Genomic DNA, 22,847 nt, shown 5'->3' with positions numbered 1-22,847 from the left:
GGGCAGGGCGCCGCCATTTTGCAATGTCGTCCACTGGAAGAGGAGGGAGGCAGGCTGCGTCCCTCCTCCAACTAAAGGTAGGGGGGGCCGGGAGGGGGGTTGTCACTACTTCTACTCACGCTAGACCACCAGAGATTGGTATACGCTGGGGGGGGGGGGGAGTTGGGGTGGCTTCGCTCGCTGGATGGGAGGGTGGGAGAGGGTTTGGCCAGTGGCGGCAGCCACTTCACATTTTCTGGGGGTTTGGGGGGCTGGAGACCCACCGGATCTCCAGCCCTCCCTGAACATGTGGGGGTGGGATCGTCAGGGGGAACGGAGGTCCACAGGACCTCCAGCCCCTGTTCGCGTTTGCTTTTGGGGGAGAACGGGGGCCTGCCAGCATGCAACTGCATGCTGAACAGGGCTCACCATTCCTTCCCAATGATCGGCGCAAACCCTAACGCCAGCTCGGAGCTGGCGTAGATTTTGCCGCGGCCAGCGACCCAATCTTTGGCGTGCTGGATGCTGATCATTGGGGATGAATGCATTAAGCGCTGATTAGCATGCATTTGCAAGCTACTTGCGCTAAGAGCTCTGTTTAGCATGCATTTGCATGCTACTTGTGCTAAGAGCCCTTGAGTGCGTTGTTTCACGCGCTCGAGGGCTCTGATCATGGGTCGGCAGCAAACTCCGGCGCTAGTATGGCATTAACAGCCTCTAGCGCTGGAGTTTGCTTTTGATCATGAGGGCCTAGATTCCTGGGATCGAGGATAACCCCCACCTATTGCTTGTAACCACAGTAGACAGACTGCTCTGTACTCCAGGGGCTTTCTATATGATTCTCATGCTGCGGTTTATATCACATTTCAGCTTTATGCATATGTTTAGTTCAGATTCCAGGGGCGTAGCCAGACTTCGACAGGTGCCCAAGGTGGGGGGGCACATTTTGGCCCGCCTCCCTGCATCCTTTCTGCCACTGGAAGGTACTGCTTCTGCCACTGCCTCTCCCCCTCCACCGCCGCCACTGCCGCTGGAAGGTACCTTGGCTAAAGCGTTTGTCCCACACTACTCTTAAATTGCCTGTCTCCCTGTCCTGCTTTCAGTGCATGCTCAGTTTCATTAAAACAAGCGTGCACGGTGCTGAAAAACAGGACAGGGCGCCAGCAATGTAAGACCAGCGTGAGACAAACGCCTTAGCTGGCAGGGATTGGGGGTTGGGGACCCCTGGCTAGCCAAATTGGGGGCCCCAAAGCCGGTTTGAGGGGGCCTAGGCCCCCGTGGCCCCCTGTAGCTACGTCACTGGTTCAGACAGTTGTTGTAGTGATGGTCCGGGGCTAGTGGCCATGCAACCAGGCTCTTTCAGACCTTTGCCACCATAGACTCTTAATCTAACCATCAGGTGTCACTCTTAAACATTTAATATGACTCCCCTTGGGCTTTGAATGGTATCTTTTTATTTTCCATTAAATTTTTACTGAATTTATGTAACAAATAAAATACAACAGTTATAAATGTACAAAATAGATATTGAAAACGCATAACTATTACGCATAAGAGACGGAGGTAAATATAGAAAATAAAAGTCTGTAACTTGATATGTTGGAGTTACATAACAGAGTCAAGTAGCGTTTACAGAGGAAGTAAGAAAATCTGTGAGTGGTGACCATACAGCTCTTTTTTTTAATTGCTGAACCCCAAATTTCAGCAGAATCAAATTCATATTTGTGATATAATAAAACAGATTTCCACCACAAATGGTCATTGAGTAGTGAAGAATTTTTCCAGTTAGAAAGCATCGTTTTTTTGTGTTATATTATTTTTTGTTATTTATTATTATTATTTCTTTGTAATGCTTATACCCCGCGCTTTCCCACTCACTAGCAGGTTCATTGCGGCTTACATAGAGTGGATGCAGCTGTAATATAGTAATTAAAGAGGTGGTCGTTTAGATGCTGTGGAGGAGTGGCCTAGTGGTTAGGGTGGTGGACTTTGGTCCTGGGGAACTGAGGAACTGAGTTCGATTCCCACTTCAGGCACAGGCAGCTCCTTGTGACTCTGGGCAAGTCACTTAACCCTCCATTGCCCCATGTAAGCCGCATTGAGCCTGCCATGAGTGGGAAAGCGCAGGGTACAAATGTAACAAAATAAATGTGGATAGATAAGATGGGCAAGAAGGAGGATGGTAAAGGTAGGGGAATGGGAGGAGGGTGTATATTGGGATTAGCATGTTGTTATGTATGGGAGAATGTATAGTAATGAGAATATCAAAAAGGGGTTTGTGGCATTCTGGTATGTCAACACATAAGGAACAGAGGGGCCTTTTACAAAGGTGCGCTGAAAAATGGCCTGCGGTAGTGTAGAATGCCTTTTTAAAAATTTTTGCCAAAAATGGACAGGCAGCAAAATGAAAATTGTTGTGCGTCCATTTTGAGTCTGAGACCTTACCTCCAGCCATTAACCTAGCGGTAAAGTCTCACGTGGTAACTGGGCGGTAATGACCTACGCGCGTCAAATGCCACTTGGCGCGCGCCCAGTACGCGCGTCCGAAAATAAAAATTATTTTTTGGGCGCGCGTATCAGACACACGCCAAAAATGAATTTACCGCAAGAGCCACGCGGTAACTCCATTTTGGCGCACATTGGGTGCGTATCGACGCTTATGAAGCTTAGTTAAACAGCTCCAATGTACCTTTGAAGTATACCCCACCAACATGAAGAATGCAACACCCCACTTGAATAACCAACCAGGGACCTACATGGCAGTGCACAGTATTTATCACTCGAGCCACAGGGCTGACTCCTTCTGTTGTTTGAACAGGGTATAGCTAAACTCTAGGGAAATGTGCTAATCCAGAGATCAGAAATAGAGCCTTTAGGAATTGCTTCATTGCTCTTCCCCTGCTTCATGCATATCTACATTTTTTTTCTTCTGCTCCAATTCTTCTAATTTTGTTTTCTCACATTGTTTTCTAATTCCTTCTTTCTATTTTTCTTGTCTCTTGTCCCTTACGCCCTTGCCTCTCTCACTCCCCTCTATGTCTTCTCTGACTTTCAGTGGATGGCAGCTGGTCCAAGTGGAGCCCATGGTCTTGGTGTGACCGGACCTGTGGAGGTGGAAAATCCGTGAGGACTCGAGCTTGCGTCAGCCCTCCACCCAAAAATGGAGGCAAGGAGTGTCCAGGAGAGAAGTATCAACTCCGGATCTGTAATCCCAAGGCTTGTGGTAAGGATAAAGAGGCTCATTGGGCAGGGTCGGTGAACAAGGAAAGGGTGTGCACAACCTGAAAACTCAATTGGCCCTGAGGACTGGATTGAGAACCACTGATATGGTCGAGTTTCCTTTGTTTCAGCTCCAGGCAAGATCTGCCTGATCTAAAATCTTTCAAAAAAAATGTTTGTCTGACTCTAAAAATCTCTAATAATGGAAATGCCACTATTTCTGAAGGTACCTTGTTCTAGTGCTTGGCTCCCCTCACAGTTAGTGGTAGAAAGAAGCAGATCAGAATCAGGAGTATTTTCTTCACACTTTTAATTCTCTGTGAAGTCTAAAATACAACCAGACAAGCCCAACACTGGCTGTGTTTCGCCCACGAAGGGCTGCATCAGGGTTAGGTAATACTAACAATAAATAAAACAGAACCATGTTAGTAAAAAATGATATTTTAAAATAAATGAGGGATAAATTAAGTAAATGAACATAAATACTTGGGCTGTACATTTACCACGTTAATAACGAGGTTAACACGCTAAATGCTTAACTAGTGTTAAAAATTTTTAACACAGTTAACGCATTCCTCTGTCTCCCCATCCCCCAAATCCAGCTTCCATATCATCAAGCTGATCAATCCATAGACTGGTGGGTTGTGTCCATCTACCAGCAGGTGGAGATAGAGAGCAAACTTTTGCCTCCCTATATGTGGTCATGTGCTGCCGGAAACTCCTCAGTATGTTCTCTATCTCAGCAGGTGGTGGTCACACACAGCAGCAGCTCTGGCTAGGCCTCCAAGCCTAATTTTTAGGTTTTGTTGAGTGCCTGGGGTTGAGGGCTCTTTTGAGCAAGTGCAAACCTGGTGGTACCAGGTCCCTCCTTTTCTCCCCCCTCCCGCTGGCTCCGTTAAAAAAAAAAAAAAAAAAAAAATTTTGAACGTCCTTAAAGGCGTTTATTTCGACGTTTATTTAAACGTTCATTGCACTTACTCACTGGGACACCAGTTCGTTACAGCTCGGAGCGGACAGCAGGTAATTTTTACCTTTTTATAGCGGGCAGGGGGTTCCCCGATTCTTCTCCTCGTGGCATATGGCGTCGGAGGGCGAGGGCGCAAAGGGTCGCTCCCCGGATCGCTTGAGCGCTTTTAGAGGGGATGCGGGGGTCTTACAGCCTGATTCGCCCTTGTTGGGTGACAGTTTCGTGACCGATGAATGTCCCGGTCCTTCCTCCGGCGTGGCGGTTTTTCCCGCCATAAACGCCCATCCCCCGCTCCTCGCCTCCGCCATCTTGGCCGGCCACGCGGCTCGGACGGCTTCTTCATGGGCCGCCCTTGAGGTTGGAGACATTAATGCCATGAACGCCCTTAATTTGGGCGACGGCACAAAAGCGGCTAAAGTTAAGCGCCGTTCTTCCCGCGCGGCTCCTTCGCGGAGTGTCGCGCCGGACGCCATTTTGGATGCGCAGCATGTCTCTCCCCCGCTCTTGCGAGTGCCGGTTGAGGGTGCGTCTAGGGCTCTTGCCCAGGCTGCGGAAGTGCACAGTCTGGGGGGTTTCTCCCCCGAGTTTGTTTTGCTGCTGCATCAGGCTTTCCTCATGCAAAACGCTGCCCCTGCTCCCTCGTCTGGTAAAGAGGTTGAGGTTCCCAGAGGTAAATGCCCTCGGGTTGATTCCCAGGCCTTGGAGGACTTTGTCTCCTCCGATGTAGATGAGGGCAGCGTGTCTGAGGTCTCCCAACGGTCCTTTGCGGATTCCTTGGAGGAGACGGATCCCAGCTCGGATGGAGCGGATGACCCCTCTGCAGCGCGGCTTTTTAGCCCAGAGGATTTGCCCAACCTGTTGTTACAGGCCATGGACACTTTGAAGATTTCCTCTCCGGAGGACGTCTCTCCCTCAGCCCCTGTTGGCTCTGCCATTATGCTGGGGACGAAGCGCCCGTCTAGAACCTTCCACGTGCATGATGCCATGCACACCTTAATTTCGGCTCAATGGGATGTCCCGGAAGCGAGCCTTAAAGTGGCTAGGGCTATGTCCCGCCTCTATCCTTTGGCTGTGAGTGAACGTGAGGCCTATCTGTGGCCTACCGTGGATTCTTTAATCACTGCGGTGACTAAGAAAATGGCGTTGCCGGTGGAAGGTGGCACGGCCCTAAAGGACGCCCAAGACAGAAGATTGGAGGCGGCCTTAAGGTCGTCCTTTGAGGCGGCTGCTTTAAGTTTGCAGGCCTCAGTTTGCGGCTCCTATGTGGCCAGGGCGTGCCTGACTATGGTGCAGCGGGCTTCCCCCTCGGATCATTCCTTGAGGGCTGATTGGCCGGCCCTGGAATCGGGCTTAGCCTATTTGGCAGACTTGCTGTATGATGTCTTGAGGGCCTCAGCTAAAGGCATGGCTCAGACAATCTCTGCGCGGCGGTGCCTTTGGCTGAAACATTGGTCTGCGGACCACGCCTCTAAATCCCGCCTGGCTAGATTGCCTTTTAAAGGCAAGCTGCTCTTTGGGGTCGAGCTGGACAAAATCGTGACCGATCTCGGCACGTCTAAGGGCAAGAAATTACCAGAGGTCAGGGCTCGGGCTAGTACTCGTCCCGGTATCTCCAGAGGACGGTTGCAGGAAGCCCGTCGGTACCGCCCGGGCAAGTCGGGTTCCTCTGCCCCCTCTTCCTTCAAGAGGAATTTCTCCCCCAAGCAGCATTCCTTTCGCAGAGACCGCCGTCCCGGAGGTACTCTCTCCGGTCCTCCCCCAGAGTCTCGTACCCAATGACGGGGCCTTGGTCCACGCCCCAGTGCAGATTGGAGGACGGCTGTCCTCGTTTCTGGGCGAGTGGACCACAATAACTTCAGACGCGTGGGTGCTGGAAGTCATCAGAGACGGCTACAAGCTAGAGTTCTGCCGACCCTTAAAAGACGGGTTTGTACTCTCTCCCTGCAAGTCTCCGGTCAAAGCTGTGGCAGTGCAGCAGACCTTGGACAATCTGATCCGCCTGGGCGCGGTCGTTCCTGTGCCAGAAAGTCAGCTTGGCAAGGGACGTTACTCCATTTACTTTGTGGTACCAAAGAAAGGAGGTTCTGTCCGGCCTATCCTCGACCTCAAAGGGGTCAATCGGGCCTTGAAAGTGCGGCACTTTCGCATGGAGACTCTCCGCTCTGTTATAGCGGCAGTGAAGGCAGGAGAGTTCTTGGCTTCCTTGGACATCAAGGAAGCGTACCTGCATATTCCCATCTGGCCTCCTCATCAACGCTTTCTGCGTTTTGCAGTCCTGGGACGACACTCCCAGTTCAGAGCCCTCCCATTCGGGTTGGCTACAGCCCCGCGGACTTTTTCCAAAGTAATGGTGGTCATCGCGGCCTTCCTACGAAAGGAAGGGGTACAAGTCCATCCTTATCTGGACGACTGGTTGATCTGAGCCCCCTCTTATGCAGAGCGCGGCAAAGCTGTGGACCGGGTAGTTGCTCTTTTGAGCTCCCTGGGATGGATCATCAACTGGGAGAAGAGCCAGCTGCGCCCGACTCAGTCCCTGGAGTACCTGGGAGTTCGATTCGACACCCAAGTGGGCAGAGTGTTCCTGCCAGACAATCGGATTGTCAAACTTCAGGCTCAGGTGGACCAGTTCCTGGGAGCCTTTCCTCTTCGGGCTTGGGACTATGTGCAGCTGTTGGGCTCTATGACGGCCACGATGGAAGTAGTGCCCTGGGCCAGGGCTCATATGAGACCACTTCAACACTCCTTGCTGCAGCGCTGGACTCCGATTTCGGAGGATTATGCTGTGCGACTTCCCTTGGACCCAGCAGTGCGCAAGGCGCTGAGCTGGTGGATGCAGACAGACAAGTTGTCTGCGGGAATGCCTCTGGTAACCCCAGAGTGGATTGTCGTCACGACGGACGCCTCTTTGTCGGGCTGGGGAGCCCACTGCTTGGGAAGGACAGCGCAGGGGCTCTGGTCTCCTGCAGAGGCAAAGTGGTCTATCAACCTCCTGGAACTCAGAGCCATTCGGTTGGCGCTTTTGGAGTTCATCCCGGTACTGGTGTGGAAGCCTGTACGGGTCCTGTCGGACAATGCCACACCCGTGGCCTATGTCAACCGCCAGGGAGGTACCAAGAGCGCCCCTCTAGCCAAGGAGGCTATGTATCTTTGCCAGTGGGCGGAAGCAAACCTGGAGCAGCTTTCAGCGGCCCACATTGCCGGAGTCATGAATATCAAGGCGGACTTTCTCAGTCGCCATACCTTGGAGCCCGGAGAGTGGCAGCTATCTGCTCAGGCGTTCTTGGACATCACGAAGCGCTGGGGCCAGCCGAGCCTAGATCTGATGGCGTCATCGGCCAATTGCCAAGTGCCGCGCTTCTTCAGCAGAGGACGGGACCCTCGATCCCTGGGAGTAGATGCTCTTCTCCAACAGTGGCCGACACAAGAGCTCCTTTATGTGTTCCCGCCCTGGCCCATGTTGGGCAGGGTGCTAGACCGGGTGGCAAAGCATCCCGGCAGGGTAATCCTGGTGGGTCCGGATTGGCCCAGGCGTCCCTGGTATGCGGACTTGATCAGGCTCTCAGTGGACGATCCTCTGCGACTGCCAGTGGAGCAGGGCCTGTTACATCAGGGTCCCGTGGTGATGGAGGATCCCTCCCCCTTTGGTCTTACGGCCTGGCTATTGAGCGGCAGCGTCTGAGGAAGAAGGGATTCTCAGACAAGGTCATCGCCACTATGCTGAGAGCGAGGAAGCGCTCTACTTCTACTGCTTACGCCAGGGTTTGGCGTATCTTTGCAGCGTGGTGTGAAGCAGGCTCACTTTCTCCCTTCACTGCTCCAATTTCTTCAGTGTTGGCGTTCCTGCAAGAAGGTCTGGAGAAAGGCCTGTCGCTCAGTTCCCTTAAAGTCCAGGTAGCGGCTCTGGCTTGCTTCAGGGGCCGCCTGAAGGGTGCTTCCCTGGCTTCACAGCCAGATGTGGTGCGCTTTCTCAAGGGAGTTAATCACCTGCGCCCTCCTCTGCACTCAGTGGTGCCTGCGTGGAATCTCAACCTGGTGCTAAGAGCATTGCAGAAGCCGCCTTTTGAACCCTTGTCGAGGGCATCTCTGAAAGACCTGACATTGAAAGCAGTCTTTTTGGTGGCTATCACTTCAGCCAGAAGAGTTTCCGAGCTCCAGGCGCTCTCGTGTCGAGAGCCTTTTCTGCAGTTCACTGAGGCAGGAGTGACTATTCGCACAGTGCCTTCCTTCCTGCCCAAGATTGTTTCTCACTTCCATGTGAATCAGCAGCTCTGTCTCCCTTCCTTTCGTAGGGAGGACTACCCAGAGGAGTACTCTGCTCTTAAATATCTGGATGTGAGACGAGTCATCATCAGATACTTGGATGTGACCAATAATTTCCGGTAATCGGATCATCTGTTTGTCCTGTTTGCAGGTCCTCGTAAGGGTCTGCAGGCTGCTAAGCCTACAGTGGCAAGATGGGTCAAGGAAACTATTGCAGCGGCTTATGTGGCCGCGGGGAAGATGCCGCCTATTCAGCTGAAGGCTCACTCCACGAGAGCTCAGGCGGCCTCGATGGCAGACGCCGGTTCCGTCTCCTTGGAAGAGATATGCAAGGCGGCAACTTGGGCTTCGGCTCATTCATTCTCCAAGCATTACCGTTTGGCTGTGGCTGCACGGGCGGAGGCCCGGTTTGGAGCTTCAGTGTTGAGGTCAGGGATTTCTATGTCCCGCCCTGGGTGAGTACTGCTTCGGTACATCCCACCAGTCTATGGATTGATCAGCTTGATGATATGGAAGGTAAAATTATGTATAATCATACCTGATAATTTTCTTTCCATTAATCATAGCTGATCAATCCATAGCCCCTCCCAGATATCTGTACTGTTTTTATTCTGGTTGCATTTCAGGTTCAAGTTTAGTCTTCAGTTACTTCAGAAAGACTTCGTGTTCAAGTTCTTCCTTCACTTGGATTCTTCAAGAGTTGAGACGAGTTTGTGTTACAGTGAGCTGCTGCATTCCTCTCCCCTCCGTTTTACGGGGCTAGATTGAGACAAAAATTCTGCCGGCGCTCCCTCCCGCTTCGGGCGGTTGTAGGGCAGCTTTATACCCCTCCCGCTTCGGCGGTGTTAGGGTCAGTCAGCTCCTCCCGCGGTTGCAGGATAAGCCAGATCCCCCCGCATCGGCGGGGTGGTGTCCCTCCCCCGCTCCGCGGGGATGAGCTGGACGGATTCCCCTCCCCCACTTGTGTGGGGATGAGCTGGGCTAATTCCCCTCCCCCATTTGTGTGGGGATGAGCTGGGTTAATTCCCCTCCCCCGTTTCGGCGGTGGTGAGCTGGACAGAGTGTCCCTTCGTGGGTGTAATTCTCTAAGTGCTGAGTCCTGCGGATGGAGCTTTGATATCGACATACTGAGGAGTTTCCGGCAGCACATGACCACATATAGGGAGGCAAAAGTTTGCTCTCTATCTCCACCTGCTGGTAGATGGACACAACCCACCAGTCTATGGATTGATCAGCTATGATTAATGGAAAGAAAATTATCAGGTATGATACATAATTTTACCTTTGCCACGTCTTGTCTGTCCTCTTCCCCTCCCACTGGCTTACTCATTTTAGATAGTCTGGAGTTCGTGCGCCGATCCCCTGCTTTTCTCTTCACCGTGGCTGTAGTGGCAACAAGCAAAAGACAGTTGCAGGGACGTTCCCTTCTGCATGCTGCTGCTGGCTCTGCTGGACCCAGAAACTGGAAGTCTGTCGAAGAGAGCCAGACAGCCACATCTCAGGTAGTCCATCTGCTACAGCATCTGGGTTGGGTTGTCAATGTGCCCAAGAGTTTTCTGTCCCCAAGCCAGTCCTTGGAATATCTGGGTGTGCGTTTCGACACTCAGGATGAAATGGTACATCTTCCGGAAGCATGGATCCTGAAAATTCAGCCTCAGATTTGTTGGGTTCTCGCTGTCAAGGATCTGTCCTCATGGGAGATTCTGCAGGTTCTCGGATCTGTGGCGGTGAACATGGGTGAGAGCTCACATGAGGCCTCTCTAGTCTACTGTCTCGGTGTGCTGGTCTCTTCAGTCAGATGCACTTTTATGCAGGGTGTGGCTCTGCTGTGCAATATGCCTCAGCCTTCAGTGGTGGCTGGACCGGCATCATCTGAGTTGGAGCATGCCCCTGGACCCTTCTGACTGGGTGTTGGTGACAATGGATGCCAGCCTCTCCGAGTGGGGAGCCCATTGTCAGGGGCAAGTGGCTCAGGGATGATGGTCGATCAAGCATCTGGACACTCAGGCAATATGTCTCGCCCTGTTGTCATTTCAGCGGTTGCTTTGCCTTCGAGACATTGAGTGCTCTCAGGCAATGTGATGGTGGTCGCTTATGTCAATTGCCAAGGGGGTACCAAGCATCCTCGGCACAAGAAACAGCACTGATCTTGGCCTGGGCGGAGCAGAACCAACGATTACTCTTGGTGGTGCATGTGCTGGGTGTTACCAATCTGGAGGTGGACTATCTTAGTTATTATCGCCTAGGTCCAGGGGAGTGGAGTCTGGTCCCCTTTGCGTTTCAGCTCATTGTAGACCACTGGGGTCCTCCAATCATGGATCTCATGGCCACAGCCAAGAATGCCAAGGCCCCTCGGTTTTTCAGTCACTGAAAGGAGCCGTTGTCGGAGGGTCTGGATGCATTGGTTCAGCCCTCACCTTGTCAGGGGCTGCTGTTTGTGTTTCCTCTGTGGCCGCTCATCGGTCATGTTCTTTAACGCATTAAGGGTCACGACAGTCAGGTAGTTCTTATGGTGCCCGACTGGCCATGCTGGCCATGATATGCAGATCTGGTGCAGTTGCAGGTGTGCGATTCACTTCGTTTTCCCATAGAGGGCAGTCTGCTGAGGCAAAGTCCCATTCTAATGCCTGATCTGGCTCGGTTCTCGCTTACGGCTTGGTTGTTGAGCTGGCAAAGTTATTGAAGAAAGGTTATTCTGCCGGGGTGGTTCATACCCTCTTGATTTCCAGGAAATGATCCACCTCCTTGGCCTACTTGCGGATATGGCGTATTTTTGAGGCTTGGTGTGAGCAGGGAGATGTGCTTCTCTTACAGACTTCTGTTGGCACATTTTGGATTTTCTTCAATGTGGCTTGGAAAAAGATTTGTCTTTGTCTTCCCTTCGGGTGCAGCTGGCAACTCTGGCTTGTTTTCGGGGTCCGCTTCAGGAGAGATCGTTGGCTCTTCATCCAGATGTTTCCCGGTTTTTCCAAGGAGTCAAGTAGTTGAGACCTACGCGCCTGGTCGTTCCTCCTTGGTACTTGAATTTGGTGCTGTCAGCCTTGGTTAAGACCCCATTTGAACCTCTTCAGCAGGCCTCCCTTAAGGATCTTTTTCTCAAGGTGGTGTTTTTGGTGCTATCATGGCGCAACGTATTTCAGAGTTACAAGCCTTGCCATGTCGGGAGCTGTTTCTGGTCTTCTCTAGGGAGAAGATGTCATTGAGGCCGGTTCTGTCCTTTCTTCCCAAGGTGATTTCCCCTTTTCAGGTCAATCAGTCTATTTCGTTACCATCTTTTTGCAAGCGGAGTCACCTCCTTCTTTGTATAGGCTCGATGTCCTTAGGGCGCTGAAGTGCTATGTTCGCTGAATGTTGGATTTTCGTAAGACGGACTGTCTCTTTGTTTTGTTTGGGGATCTATGGAAGTGGGAGGTGGCGTCTAAGGCCTCCATCGCTGGCTGTATTAAAGAAGCTGTTTCATTCACATATTTGTTGTGTGGTAGGGACGTACCTGCAGTGTTGTGGGCACATTCCACGTCGACACTGGCCTCCTCCTGGGCAGAGCATTCTCTTTATTTCTCCACAGGACATTTACCGGGTGGCAACTTGGTGCTCTTTTCATTCTTTTGTCAGGCACTACCGGTTGGATGTTCAGTCCTGGCAGGATGGTTCATTTGGAGCTTCGATGATGGTCCGGGGACTTTCCCACCCTTGGTGAGTACTGCTTTGGTACTTTCCACTCATCAGGAATGGTCTGGAAAAGACAGTAAGTAAGGAGAAATTAGATCTTACCTGATAATGTGCTTTTCTTGAGTCTCTCCAGACCATTCTTGAACCCTGCCCAAGAAGAGTGTGTGGGGTGATGGGGTGCCTGATGGTTCGGGTGCTGCAAGCAACAACTGTGATCGTATTTATTCATGATTTGTTGGATGAATGGTGCTCTCTCCTTTCCAGGGGTTCCTCAGGGAGACTAATGTATTTCTCTATTTCGGGGGGGGGGGGGGGGGGGGGGGGGGGGGGGGGGGGGGGGGGGGGGGGGGGTTGATTCTTTGTATTATGCTTTGCTATTCGAAATATGGAGCAGGTCAGGGTTGCACAGTCCCTTATATACAGGTGTCACTAGTCAATAGTTCTCAGTTTCCCTCTGCTGGTAGGACTGCATATTATCTGCTAATCAGGAACGGTCTGGAGAGACTCAAGGAAAGCAAATTAGCAGGTAAGATCTCATTTCTTAGTATCAAATATGAATACCAGATTCCTCAGCAATCCTCCAGACCGGTCAAGACGCTTGGGTTATGCATGCCTACCAGCAGAGGGAGACTGAGAACACTAACTTCAAACTGAGTACATATAACCTGTGCCTAGCCATCTATCTCCAGTATTTTCTCAGTCTCAGCAGAGGGTAGACATGCAGCCTGTGCAGCTTGTCCAGTCTGGTAGGATTTAGGTTCCTTGTTGTAAGATTAGTTAATTTTCAGTTGTTTTCTGGAGAACAGTGTTAATCCCTGTACCTGGAATTCTGTGGTGTGCAAGGGGTTGGTAGGTCCAGTGGGGCCTGCCATTGTCCCCTCTGGGGTGTCACACCCGGGTGGCCGGGTCCCTCCCCCCGACTGGCTCTCCCGTTTTGGGCAGCGTTGTGCCTCGGCTGCAGTGTTAATCCTGCAGCCTTGAGTGCCATACAGATTATAGCAGCAGGGCTCAAATAAAGTTTAAAAAAAAAAAAAAGAGCACACCTCGTGTGGAGAGCTGCAGGAGCTGCACTCCGGTGTTTCTGGAGTTGTTCAGCCGGTCTGGGAGAGCTGAGCCAGTAATTAAGCGCCGGTGAGTGTTTTTTCTTTTTATTTTCGCCGGTTGTTGTAATCAGCTGATTCTGAGGCGTGAATATGTCGGGGAAGTTGCTTCGTTGCCGGCTGTGTGCGCGTCTGGGTGTAGACGCGGCTGGCGGTCCCTGCCGTTTTTGTGGAGAGCCCAAGGCCCTATCCCTCGCACCACCGGTGTTAGCGGCGGAGGTTCCTTCTGCTGGATCGCAGGAGGGTTGTGCGGCTCAGTTTGGCGCTTCAGCGGCGGTTCCGATTTTGGCGGGAACCGCCGCCATCATGGATTCGGGTCTTTTGGGCGCTGAGACGGTTGTGGGGCCGCAGTCTCTCCCGATTTCGAGCCCCGCTGGGGGGGAGGCCTCGGGCAGCATGGGGTTCCCTCCAGAGTTTGTTTGGAGTTTGTTTCAGGCTTGGAAGGCGGGCCCATCGTGTGCAGAGTCCCTTAGTCCCGGGTTGGGGGGGCTACCGCTAAAAGACCACGGGTGGAGTGGTCTGAAGATGTAGAGGTTTTTTCTCCTCCAGACTCTGAGGGCGATTTTAGCCCCCTGGAAGAGGAGGAGGGGTCGGCTGCAGGTCAGGATGGGGACCTGACTTTGCCAGGGGAAGACCCCTCGGTGGTTCGGATTTTTCACAGGGATGAATTATCTGAACTCACTGAACAGGTGTCTGCCACTTTAAGGTTTGATCCTGCGGCAGCTCCCATTGGGGATGGGAAGCAGGTGGATCCTTTGGTTAAGGGGATCAGGCGGGTCTCTCGCTCTTTTCCTATGAATGCGGACTTGAGAGATATGATCACGCAGGAGTGGCATTCGCCGGAGGCTCAATGTAAGGTGGCTCGGGCTATGACCAAGCTCTATCCTCTTCCTCAGGAGGACAGAGATTCTCTCAGGCCCCCGACGGTAGATGCCGTGGTGACGGCAGTGACTAAGGCTACTGCTATTCCAGTGGATGGGGGGGCCGCGTTGCGGGACCCTCAGGATAGGAAATTGGAGACCTTCCTAAAGCGGAGTTTTGATCTGTCTGCCTTGGCGCTGCAAGCGTCTGTTTGTGGAGGTCTGGTGGCTCGGGTTTGTTTTCGCTGGGCTGAGAGGCTCCTGGATAGCCCGCAGGCTGATAGGGCTTCTCTTGTTCAAGATCTGGCCAAGTTGGAGATGGGGTCGTCTTTCTTGGCAGATGCGCTGTACGATTTGTTGAGGGCGTCTGCTAAGAACATGACCTTTGCGGTGGCGGCTCGGCGGGCCCTGTGGTTGCGGGGCTGGGTGGCCGATGCCGCCGCCAAGGCTAAACTTTGTTCCCTTCCTTTTAAAGGCTCTTTGCTTTTCGGGGAGGAATTGGATAAGTTGGTGAAGGATCTTGGTGATGCTAAGGCCCCTCGGCTTCCTGAGCTTCGTCCCAAGGTGTCTAAGGGGGCTGCGGGGTGGGGGCGGTTTCAGGAGGCTCGGCGGTATCGGCCCAGTAGGCCTTCTGGGGGGACTAGGGGTTGGTTTTTCCAGAGAACCCAGTCCTTTCGAGGTGGCCGTCGCGGGGGTCGAGGCTCCTCTTCGGGAGCGTCCGGTACGTCCCGTGTGTCTCAATGATGGTTTGGGGACCCAGCCTCTGGTTCGCGTGGGGGCTCGCTTACGCTTGTTTTACCAGAGGTGGGTCCAGATCACGTCAGACCAGTGGGTGCTGCAGATAGTGCGAGACGGGTACGCCCTAGAATTCGACAGTCCCCTTTCCGATTTCTTTCTCGTGTCTCCCTGTCATTCAAGATGCAAGGCAAGAGCAGTGCGGGACACTCTGTCGCGGCTAATCGGTTTAGGGGCGGTGGTACCTGTTCCCATGTTAGAAAGAGGTATGGGCTGTTACTCCATTTACTTCGTGGTGCCCAAGAAAGAAGAGGGTTCCTTCCGGCCCATTTTAGACCTCAAGAAGGTCAATGCAGCCCTAAAGGTTCCCTCCTTTCGGATAGAGACGTTACGCTCAGTGATTGTAGCGGTGCAAGAAGGAGAGTTTCTGACTTCTTTAGACCTGACAGAGGCTTACTTACACATCCCCATTCTAGAGGCGCACCAGCGTTTTCTTCGCTTTGTGGTCTTAGGGAGACATTTTCAGTTTTGTGCGCTTCCATTCGGCCTGGCGACTGCGCCTCGCACCTTTTCCAAGGTGATGGTGGTGGTGGCGGCGGCATTTTGGTTCATCCGTATCTGGACGATTGGTTGATTCGGGCCAAATCAAGGTCAGAGAGCGAGGAGGCCACCGGCCGTGTGGTGACCTTCTTGCAGTCGCTGGGTTGGGTGGTCAATCTGGCAAAGTGTCACCTGGTACCTTCCCAGTCCCTGGAGTATCTGGGAGTTCGCTTCGACACGAAGAAGGGCCGGGTGTTTTTGACAGCTCCTCGCATCTCCAAGCTGCAGGGACAGATCCGTCAGCTCCGAGCGCAGAGGGCGCCTTTGGCTCGGGCGTATCTTCAGGTGTTGGGTCTGATGGCAGCAACAATAGAGGTGGTTCCTTGGGCCAGGGCCCATATGAGAGAATTACAGAGAGCTTTGTTGTCTCGTTGGTTTCCTCAGTCTCAGTGCCTGGAGGAGAGTTTCCCTCTGTCGGGGGTTGCCCGTCGCAGCCTTCGCTGGTGGCTCCACTCTCCGAATCTAGCGAAGGGCATGCCGCTGGACACTCCCAATTGGATGGTGCTGACCACGGATGCGAGTCTCTCGGGCTGGGGAGCGCATTGCCTGGGTCAGGTAGCCCAAGGACGTTGGACGTTGGAGGAAGCATCTTGGTCCATCAATCGCCTGGAGACTCGAGCAATTCGGTTGGCTCTTCGGTCCTTTCAGAGCCTGCTAGAAGGCAAGGCAGTCAGGGTTCTTTCCGACAATGCCACGGCCGTCGCATATGTAAATCGGCAGGGGGGAACGAAGAGCCAAGCGTTAGCTGTGGAGGCGGCGGAGTTAATGTTGTGGGCAGAAGCTCATCTTCAGGGTCTCTCGGCGGGCCACGTGGCAGGGGTGGACAACGTGAGCGCGGATTTTCTAAGCAGGCACACGTTAGACCCCGGAGAGTGGTCCCTCCATCCCTCAGTGTTCAATCGACTGGTGTTGGAGTGGGGTCGGCCGGTGCTGGATCTCATGGCATCGGCCGACAACGCTCAGGTCTCTCGCTTTTTCAGTCGTCGAAGAGATCCTCAGGCCGAGGGCATCGACGCGTTAGTGCTCCCGTGGCCGACTCAACAGTTGCTCTATGTATTTCCTCTGGTGGGCCGCGTGGTGCAGCGGATCGGGCGCCATGCAGGTCTAGTGGTTCTGATTGCGCCCAATTGGCCTCGGCGTCCGTGGTACGGAGACCTGGTTCGGTTATTAGTGCAGGCTCTGATTCCGTTGGGGCCCGGGGTGAGATTGGTTCAGGGGCCGATCGAGATGGCCGACCCTTCTCCATTCTCGCTTACGGCCTGGCTCTTGAGAGGCTCAGATTAAGGAAGAAAGGTTTTTCAGCCAGGGTAATTGATACCATGTTGCGTTCTCGTAAGAGGTCTACTTCTTTGGCTTATGTGCGGGTGTGGCGCATTTTTGAGAACTGGTGTCAAGAGCGGGATTATGTTCCTCTACGTGTTTCGATCACGGAAGTTTTGGAGTTCCTGCGGGACGGTCTTGACAGGGGGCTCTCGCTCTCTTCCCTGAAAGTGCAGGTTTCAGCGTTGTCTTGTTTCCGTGGAAAGATTCAGGGGATTTCCTTGGTGGCTTCGCCGGACGTGGGGCGGTTCTTGAAAGCTGTCAAGTTGCTTCGTCCGCCTCGTCATCCGACGGTTCCGCCTTGGGATTTGAATTTGGTCTTGGAGGCTCTGGTAGGCCCTCCGTTTGAACCATTGGCTTCCATCTCGTGTAAAGATCTTACTTTAAAGACAGTGTTTCTGGTGGCCATTGCTTCGGCGCGTAGAATTTCGGAGCTACAGGCTTTGTCTTGTAGAGAGCCTTTTCTCTCCTTTGCTAAGGAGAAAGTGACTTTGCGGACAGTTCCTTCGTTTGTTCCTAAGGTGGTATCCTCCTTTCATGTAAATCAGGTGATTTCGTTACCAGTGTTGGGGGATAGGTCTGGTGATCTCTCTCAACGTCGTTTGGCTAAGTTGGATGTTCAACGCATTTTGCGGTCGTATTTGAGCAGAACGCAGGACTTTCGAGCGTCGGATCGTTTGTTCATTTTGTTTGGAGGCCCCAGAAAGGGTGAAGCAGCTTCCAAGGCTACTCTGGCTAGATGGTTGAAAGAGACTATTGCCTCGGCGTATTTGTTGAAGCGTCAGGCAGTTCCCTCGGTACTAAAGGCACACTCTACTCGGGGGGTAGCCGCCTCTTGGGCGGAAAGTAGTTTTATTCCTCCGCAGGACATTTGTAAGGCGGCGGCGTGGTCGTCCATTCATTCTTTTGTAAAGCATTATAGAATTGATGTGCAGGCAAAAGAGGATGCTCGGTTTGGAGCGGCTGTGTTGTCTTCTGCTTTTCGTGGGTCCCACCCTTAATGTGTCTACTGCTTTGGTACTTCCCAAGCGTCTTGACCGGTCTGGAGGGTTGCTGAGGAAGGTGAAATTAGGCCTTACCTGCTAATTTTCTTTCCTCTAGACCCTCCAGACCGGTCAAGAGCCCGCCCTGTCTCTTATCAGAAGTATTTTTCAGCCGTGTCGATTATCAGAAGTATTTTGAGCCGTGTTCTGCTATGACTGTTCATTTTATGTTCAGTATGGTCGGAGAACTTTCTTTGACTCTAATATTCTACAGAGTGGGACGCCTGGGCGTTTCATCTGTTTAAGCACACTGTTGGTGTTTAACTATTAGTTTTCCAGGTACAGGGGTTCTATTAGTTTCAGAGTTACTGTTCCAGGGATTTGTTTCTCTGCTTTGCTAAGTGTATACTGAAGATAGATGGCTAGGCACAGGTTATATGTACTCAGTTTGAAGTTAGTGTTCTCAGTCTCCCTCTGCTGGTAGGCATGCATAACCCAAGCGTCTTGACCGGTCTGGAGGGTCTAGAGGAAAGAAAATTAGCAGGTAAGGCCTAATTTCACCATATGTATATGTAAAAAAAGGACACCTACCCAAGTGGTGCTCAAAAATCACCTTACCAACTTGGCCAAAGCTAAAAAAAATAAATGTTATGTTATGCCAGTTCTTGTATTCTGCCTATACCTATTCAGTTCAAGGATGGATTATAGTAATCAAAAGCTGGACCAATCAATCCAGGAGCTAACAAATAATTGAAACAAACTAATAGCATAGATAGACATTAGATAAACCCACCTTGCAAAATAAAAAAGCTTTTAAATGTTTCTAAATTGAATATAACGGGAGTACAACGGGAGCTGGTGCCACGAGTTAGCTAACTGATATTGAATAGTGTAAGGTGTTTGTTAGATTTTAGACTCGTATACATTGGAAATTTTAACTGAAAAAGATTGTATTATATCTGGAAGAAGATCCTTGTAACAAGGATACTAAATTCAACATATAATCAGGAATTTCCCAAGTAAGAATTTTAAAGGTGGTAATACCTAATTTAAACTGAAAATTTCCAGCAACTGGTAACCAATGAAATCTGAAATAATAAGATTGAAGTGACTCAAATCAAGATAATGCAAAAATCAATCTAACAGCAGAGTTTTGTACCAATTGTGATCTATAAATGAGCAATTTTGAACAAATAGCTAACATAAGATTACAATAATCCAGTCTTGGGAGAATTAGAGACTGGACCGGAATTCCGAAAACCTCTAAGTTGAAATACTTTCTAAAGATCCTCAACTTTCTTAACATTATAAAAGTGTTTGATGGTAGACTGGATATGAAGTGTTTGATGGTAGACTGGATATGACAATGCATAGTCAATAAATGGTCCATCTCCACTCCCAAACGTTTTGAATGAAGATCCAAAGAAAACTGATTATCATCTAAGGATATAGACAGTGGTGTGCTGGAGCAGGCTCTCACAGGCTCGCAAGAGCCGGTTGTTAAGTTTTTAAGAATTTTGGGAGCCGGTTGTTAAAGTAGGGCCCTCCATGGCTACTTTAACAACTGGTTCCCAAAATGTAGGCTTGGGTCTCCTGCTGAATTCTCTTTTACTTTGCTGGCGGGGATGCTGAGCCCTGCCAGCCAAGTAAATAGACTACTGCTGCTCCCAGCTCCTTGATTCCAGCTCTGGGCAGCAGGCTGAGACTTCTGGAGCATGTGAGAGAAGTTCCAGCATGCTGCTCAGAGCAAGACGTTGGGAGTGGTGGCAGTCCATTTATTGGTTGCCAGCAAAGGTATGCCTAGTGTGCCCGCACGAAGGGAGGGAGGAGAGAGAGGCAAGTGTTGCTCCCCCCCCCCCCCCCCCCCCCCCCCCGGCCACCCCTGGCCCTTCCAACTGCAGAGCTGGCTAAGTCCGGAGAAAGAGCCTGTTGTTAAAAATTTACCAGCACACCCCTGGATATAGAGTCAGCATATCTTGGACCTGTTTAAGAACCCAACCATAAAAACTTGGTTTTGCTCTTAATTAATTTAGGCTTATGAAATGCAATTATCTCACATAGATAACGTATCAGACCACAGCTGGTAAACGGGTAAAATCACAATGATGTCATCTGCATATATATAATATTTTATCACTTGGCTTGATCGAGGGTTTCACCCAAAGACTGCATTGATAAATTGAAAAGGGAAGGGGAAAGTGGGGAACCTTGGGGAACTCCATTTGAAGGATTCCATGTTTCAGAAAAAACCCCGTCCTTCTGTACAGTATAATGATGATTTGTCAAGAAACCATGAATTCAAGACAAACTGGACTTTGAATGCCAAAGTAGTTCAGAATTTGAATCATCAGTTCAAAATCAACTAGGTCAAAAGCAGTACTTAGATCAAATTGAATGACAATAGCACATTGACCTGTTCAAAATAATTCTTTAGCCTACGCTATCAAAGTTGATACAATAGTTTCAGTGCTGTAGTTTTTCCTTAAGCCTGATTGAGAGTGGCCTAATAGTTAATGTAGTGAGTTAAGGACCTGGGGAACTGGGTTCAATTCCTGCTGCCGCCTGATGGTCAGCAGTGGGTTCAGATCCTGAGGAACCATGTTCAATTCCCTCTGCAGCTCCGTGTGACCCCGGGCAAATCATTGACCCTCCAATGCCCCGGGTACAACAGTAGTACAATGTGATTGTGAGCTCATCCCAGTACCTGTTAAATGAAACTGTAAACAGCTTAGGTCTAAGTGGTATATAAGTACTTGAATGAAATGAAAAAGATTTAGCATATTTTTTAAATAATTGTTTTACATCTGGGAGTTGCATTTCATCAAATTGCAACCCAAGTCTAGCAACTGGAACAGAAGTTGAGACGTAGAACTGTGAAACAGAACAAAAATTAGATAAATTACGCTGATTCCTAACAGTCTGAATCTTAGCTTGAAAATAAGTAGCCAAGTCAGAAGCAGATGGAGAAGGTGTTTTCTAACTGATTTTTTTTTTGTTACATTTGTATCCTGTGCTTTCCCACTCATGGCAGGCTCAAGGTGGCTTACATATTGTATACAGGTACTTATTAGTACCTGGGGCAATGGAGGGTTAAGTGACTTGCCCAGAGTCACAAGGAGCTGCCTGTGCCTGAAGTGGGAATCGAACTCAGCTCCTCAGGACTAAAGTCCACCACTCTAACCACTAGGCCACTCCTAGTATCTGGTTTAGCATTTCTAACTAATTCAGAGTAATACTCTCTCCTCTTTTTAGTCAATAAAGACTTATATTCATGGATCTTATTTTCTGAAGTAGGAGAGCGTCTCCACAATTGCTCTAATCTGCAAGAGCGTTTTAAAAACATAAGGCGTTGATCGAGCCATTTATCTGAATTTATTTCTACAACTTTTCAATCTGTGTTTAACCCGGGGCTAGAGTATCTACAGATAGAGTTCCAACACAGAAGAAAATTATCATCAGTGAACGAAGCAGAAAGAAGCTGACAATCAGCTTCTTTCCAAAATTCAACTGAACTAACCTTGTCTCTATAACAAGAGAGGGGCAGATTTCTTCCTAGACACTTCTCTTCAAGATAAAGTAAAATCTAATAGGAAGTGATCAGACCATGGAACAGCTGTAATTGAATTAAGAGACAAGCAGGCTCATTTTCAAAGCACTTAGCCTCCCAAAGTTCCATAGAAACCTATGGAACTTAGCCTCCCAAAGTGCTTTGAAAATATGCCTCCTTTAAGGTAGCACACCCCTTGAAAATTGCAGTGGATGCTAACAAATCTACTTGATGGCCAAAAAAAAAATCCTCCTCTTAGCTCTCTCCAAAAGATGGCATCCTCACATAACATTCAAGCAGTATTGATTGTGGCAGCAATACTGTTTCTGCTATCCAGGGATGCCTGTATATGCCTCATGCTTAAGGTCAAAGCTTATTTGGTCAAAATATGTGAAAAATACTCAGAACACTAAAAAGGCTAAAAGCAGACCAAAATCCTTAACAGATAAATATCAAAATATGAGCAAAGCACTAATATTGCGCTAAAAACGTCACTTAGTAGTATAAAAAACACAAACAGTCCAATGCAAAATGGCACCAAAAAAAAGGAGTGGTCAATAAAAATCACTGAATATTATCATATCTGGCTAAAAGCAATAAAAAATGCTACAGGAACGCTAAGAAAATCACTCAAAAAATGTAAAAAAACAAAAGTTAGTTGAATCGCTATTATTTGCTTGTTCAAATGGTGTCAATGCATTCCCCTGATGTCATCATTTATTTATTTATTTGCTGCACTTGTATCCCACATTTTCCCACCTATTTGCAGGCTCAATGTGGCTTACAAAATGTTATAGCAACATGTACACATTATAGGATAAGAATTTCAAAATATAGATATAGATGGGTACATAGAATATCAAAGCAATCATATTAACGGAATAATAATTTTACAATTATTACAAATAGGAGTGCATAAGTAAATCATATTGGATTGGAAGTGGATTGAAAGAGCAACTTAACATAGCATAATGATATCAGGACAAGATATAATATTCAGTCGTGAGGATGTAATTAGGATGGACAGATAGGACGGTTCCTTAATAGTTGTGATTGGAATAATTAGGAAGTCAGATCGTTATGGGGAATCTTTATTGTACGCCTTTATGAATAAGTAGGTCTTTAATAACCTTCGGAAGGTTGTCAGGTCGTGTGTTGTTTTTATGGCAATCGGTAATACATTCCATAGTTGCGTGCAGGTGTATGAGAAACTGGATGTATGTACAGACTTGTATTTAAGTCCTCTGCAATTGGGATAAAGAAGGTTTAAGCAGGTGCGTGATGAACGTTTATTGTTTTTCTCTGATAAGTCAATTAGGTCTGACGTATGATGGGGCATCTCCATAAATGATCTTATGGACCAAGGTACATATCTTGAATGCAATACGGTCCTTCAGTGGGAGCCAGTGCAGGCTTTCTCTAAGGGGTCTGGCACTTTCATATTTCGCCTTGCCGAATATTAATCTGGCTGCGGTGTTCTGGGCTGTCTGGAGTTTAATGCGTTCCCAACATAATGTCAAACACATTCTCTCCCTTTTGCTCCAGGTCTCTCTCTCTCTCCCCCCCCCACAGGTCCCACTTTGAATGGGCTGTGTTGGCATTGCTGCG

At 49.8% G+C, this 22,847-nt stretch overlaps 1 protein-coding gene across 1 annotated transcript in view; it reads left to right on the top strand.

The window, feature by feature from the left end:
- Positions 1-22,847, top strand: part of LOC115465678 (SCO-spondin-like) — a 537,587-nt gene that overhangs the window by 407,895 nt on the left and 106,845 nt on the right. Inside the window, exon 88 of the mRNA XM_030196374.1 lies at positions 3,035-3,202. Within this exon, the coding sequence (XP_030052234.1) occupies positions 3,035-3,202 (168 nt within the window). The remainder of the gene's footprint in view (positions 1-3,034; positions 3,203-22,847) is intronic.

The sequence above is a fragment of the Microcaecilia unicolor genome, chromosome 1 (assembly GCF_901765095.1).
Source record: "Microcaecilia unicolor chromosome 1, aMicUni1.1, whole genome shotgun sequence".
NCBI lineage: Eukaryota > Metazoa > Chordata > Amphibia > Gymnophiona > Siphonopidae > Microcaecilia > Microcaecilia unicolor.
Note: the sequence above shows the minus strand (reverse complement) of the source record. Positions and strands in the feature narration are given on the sequence as shown.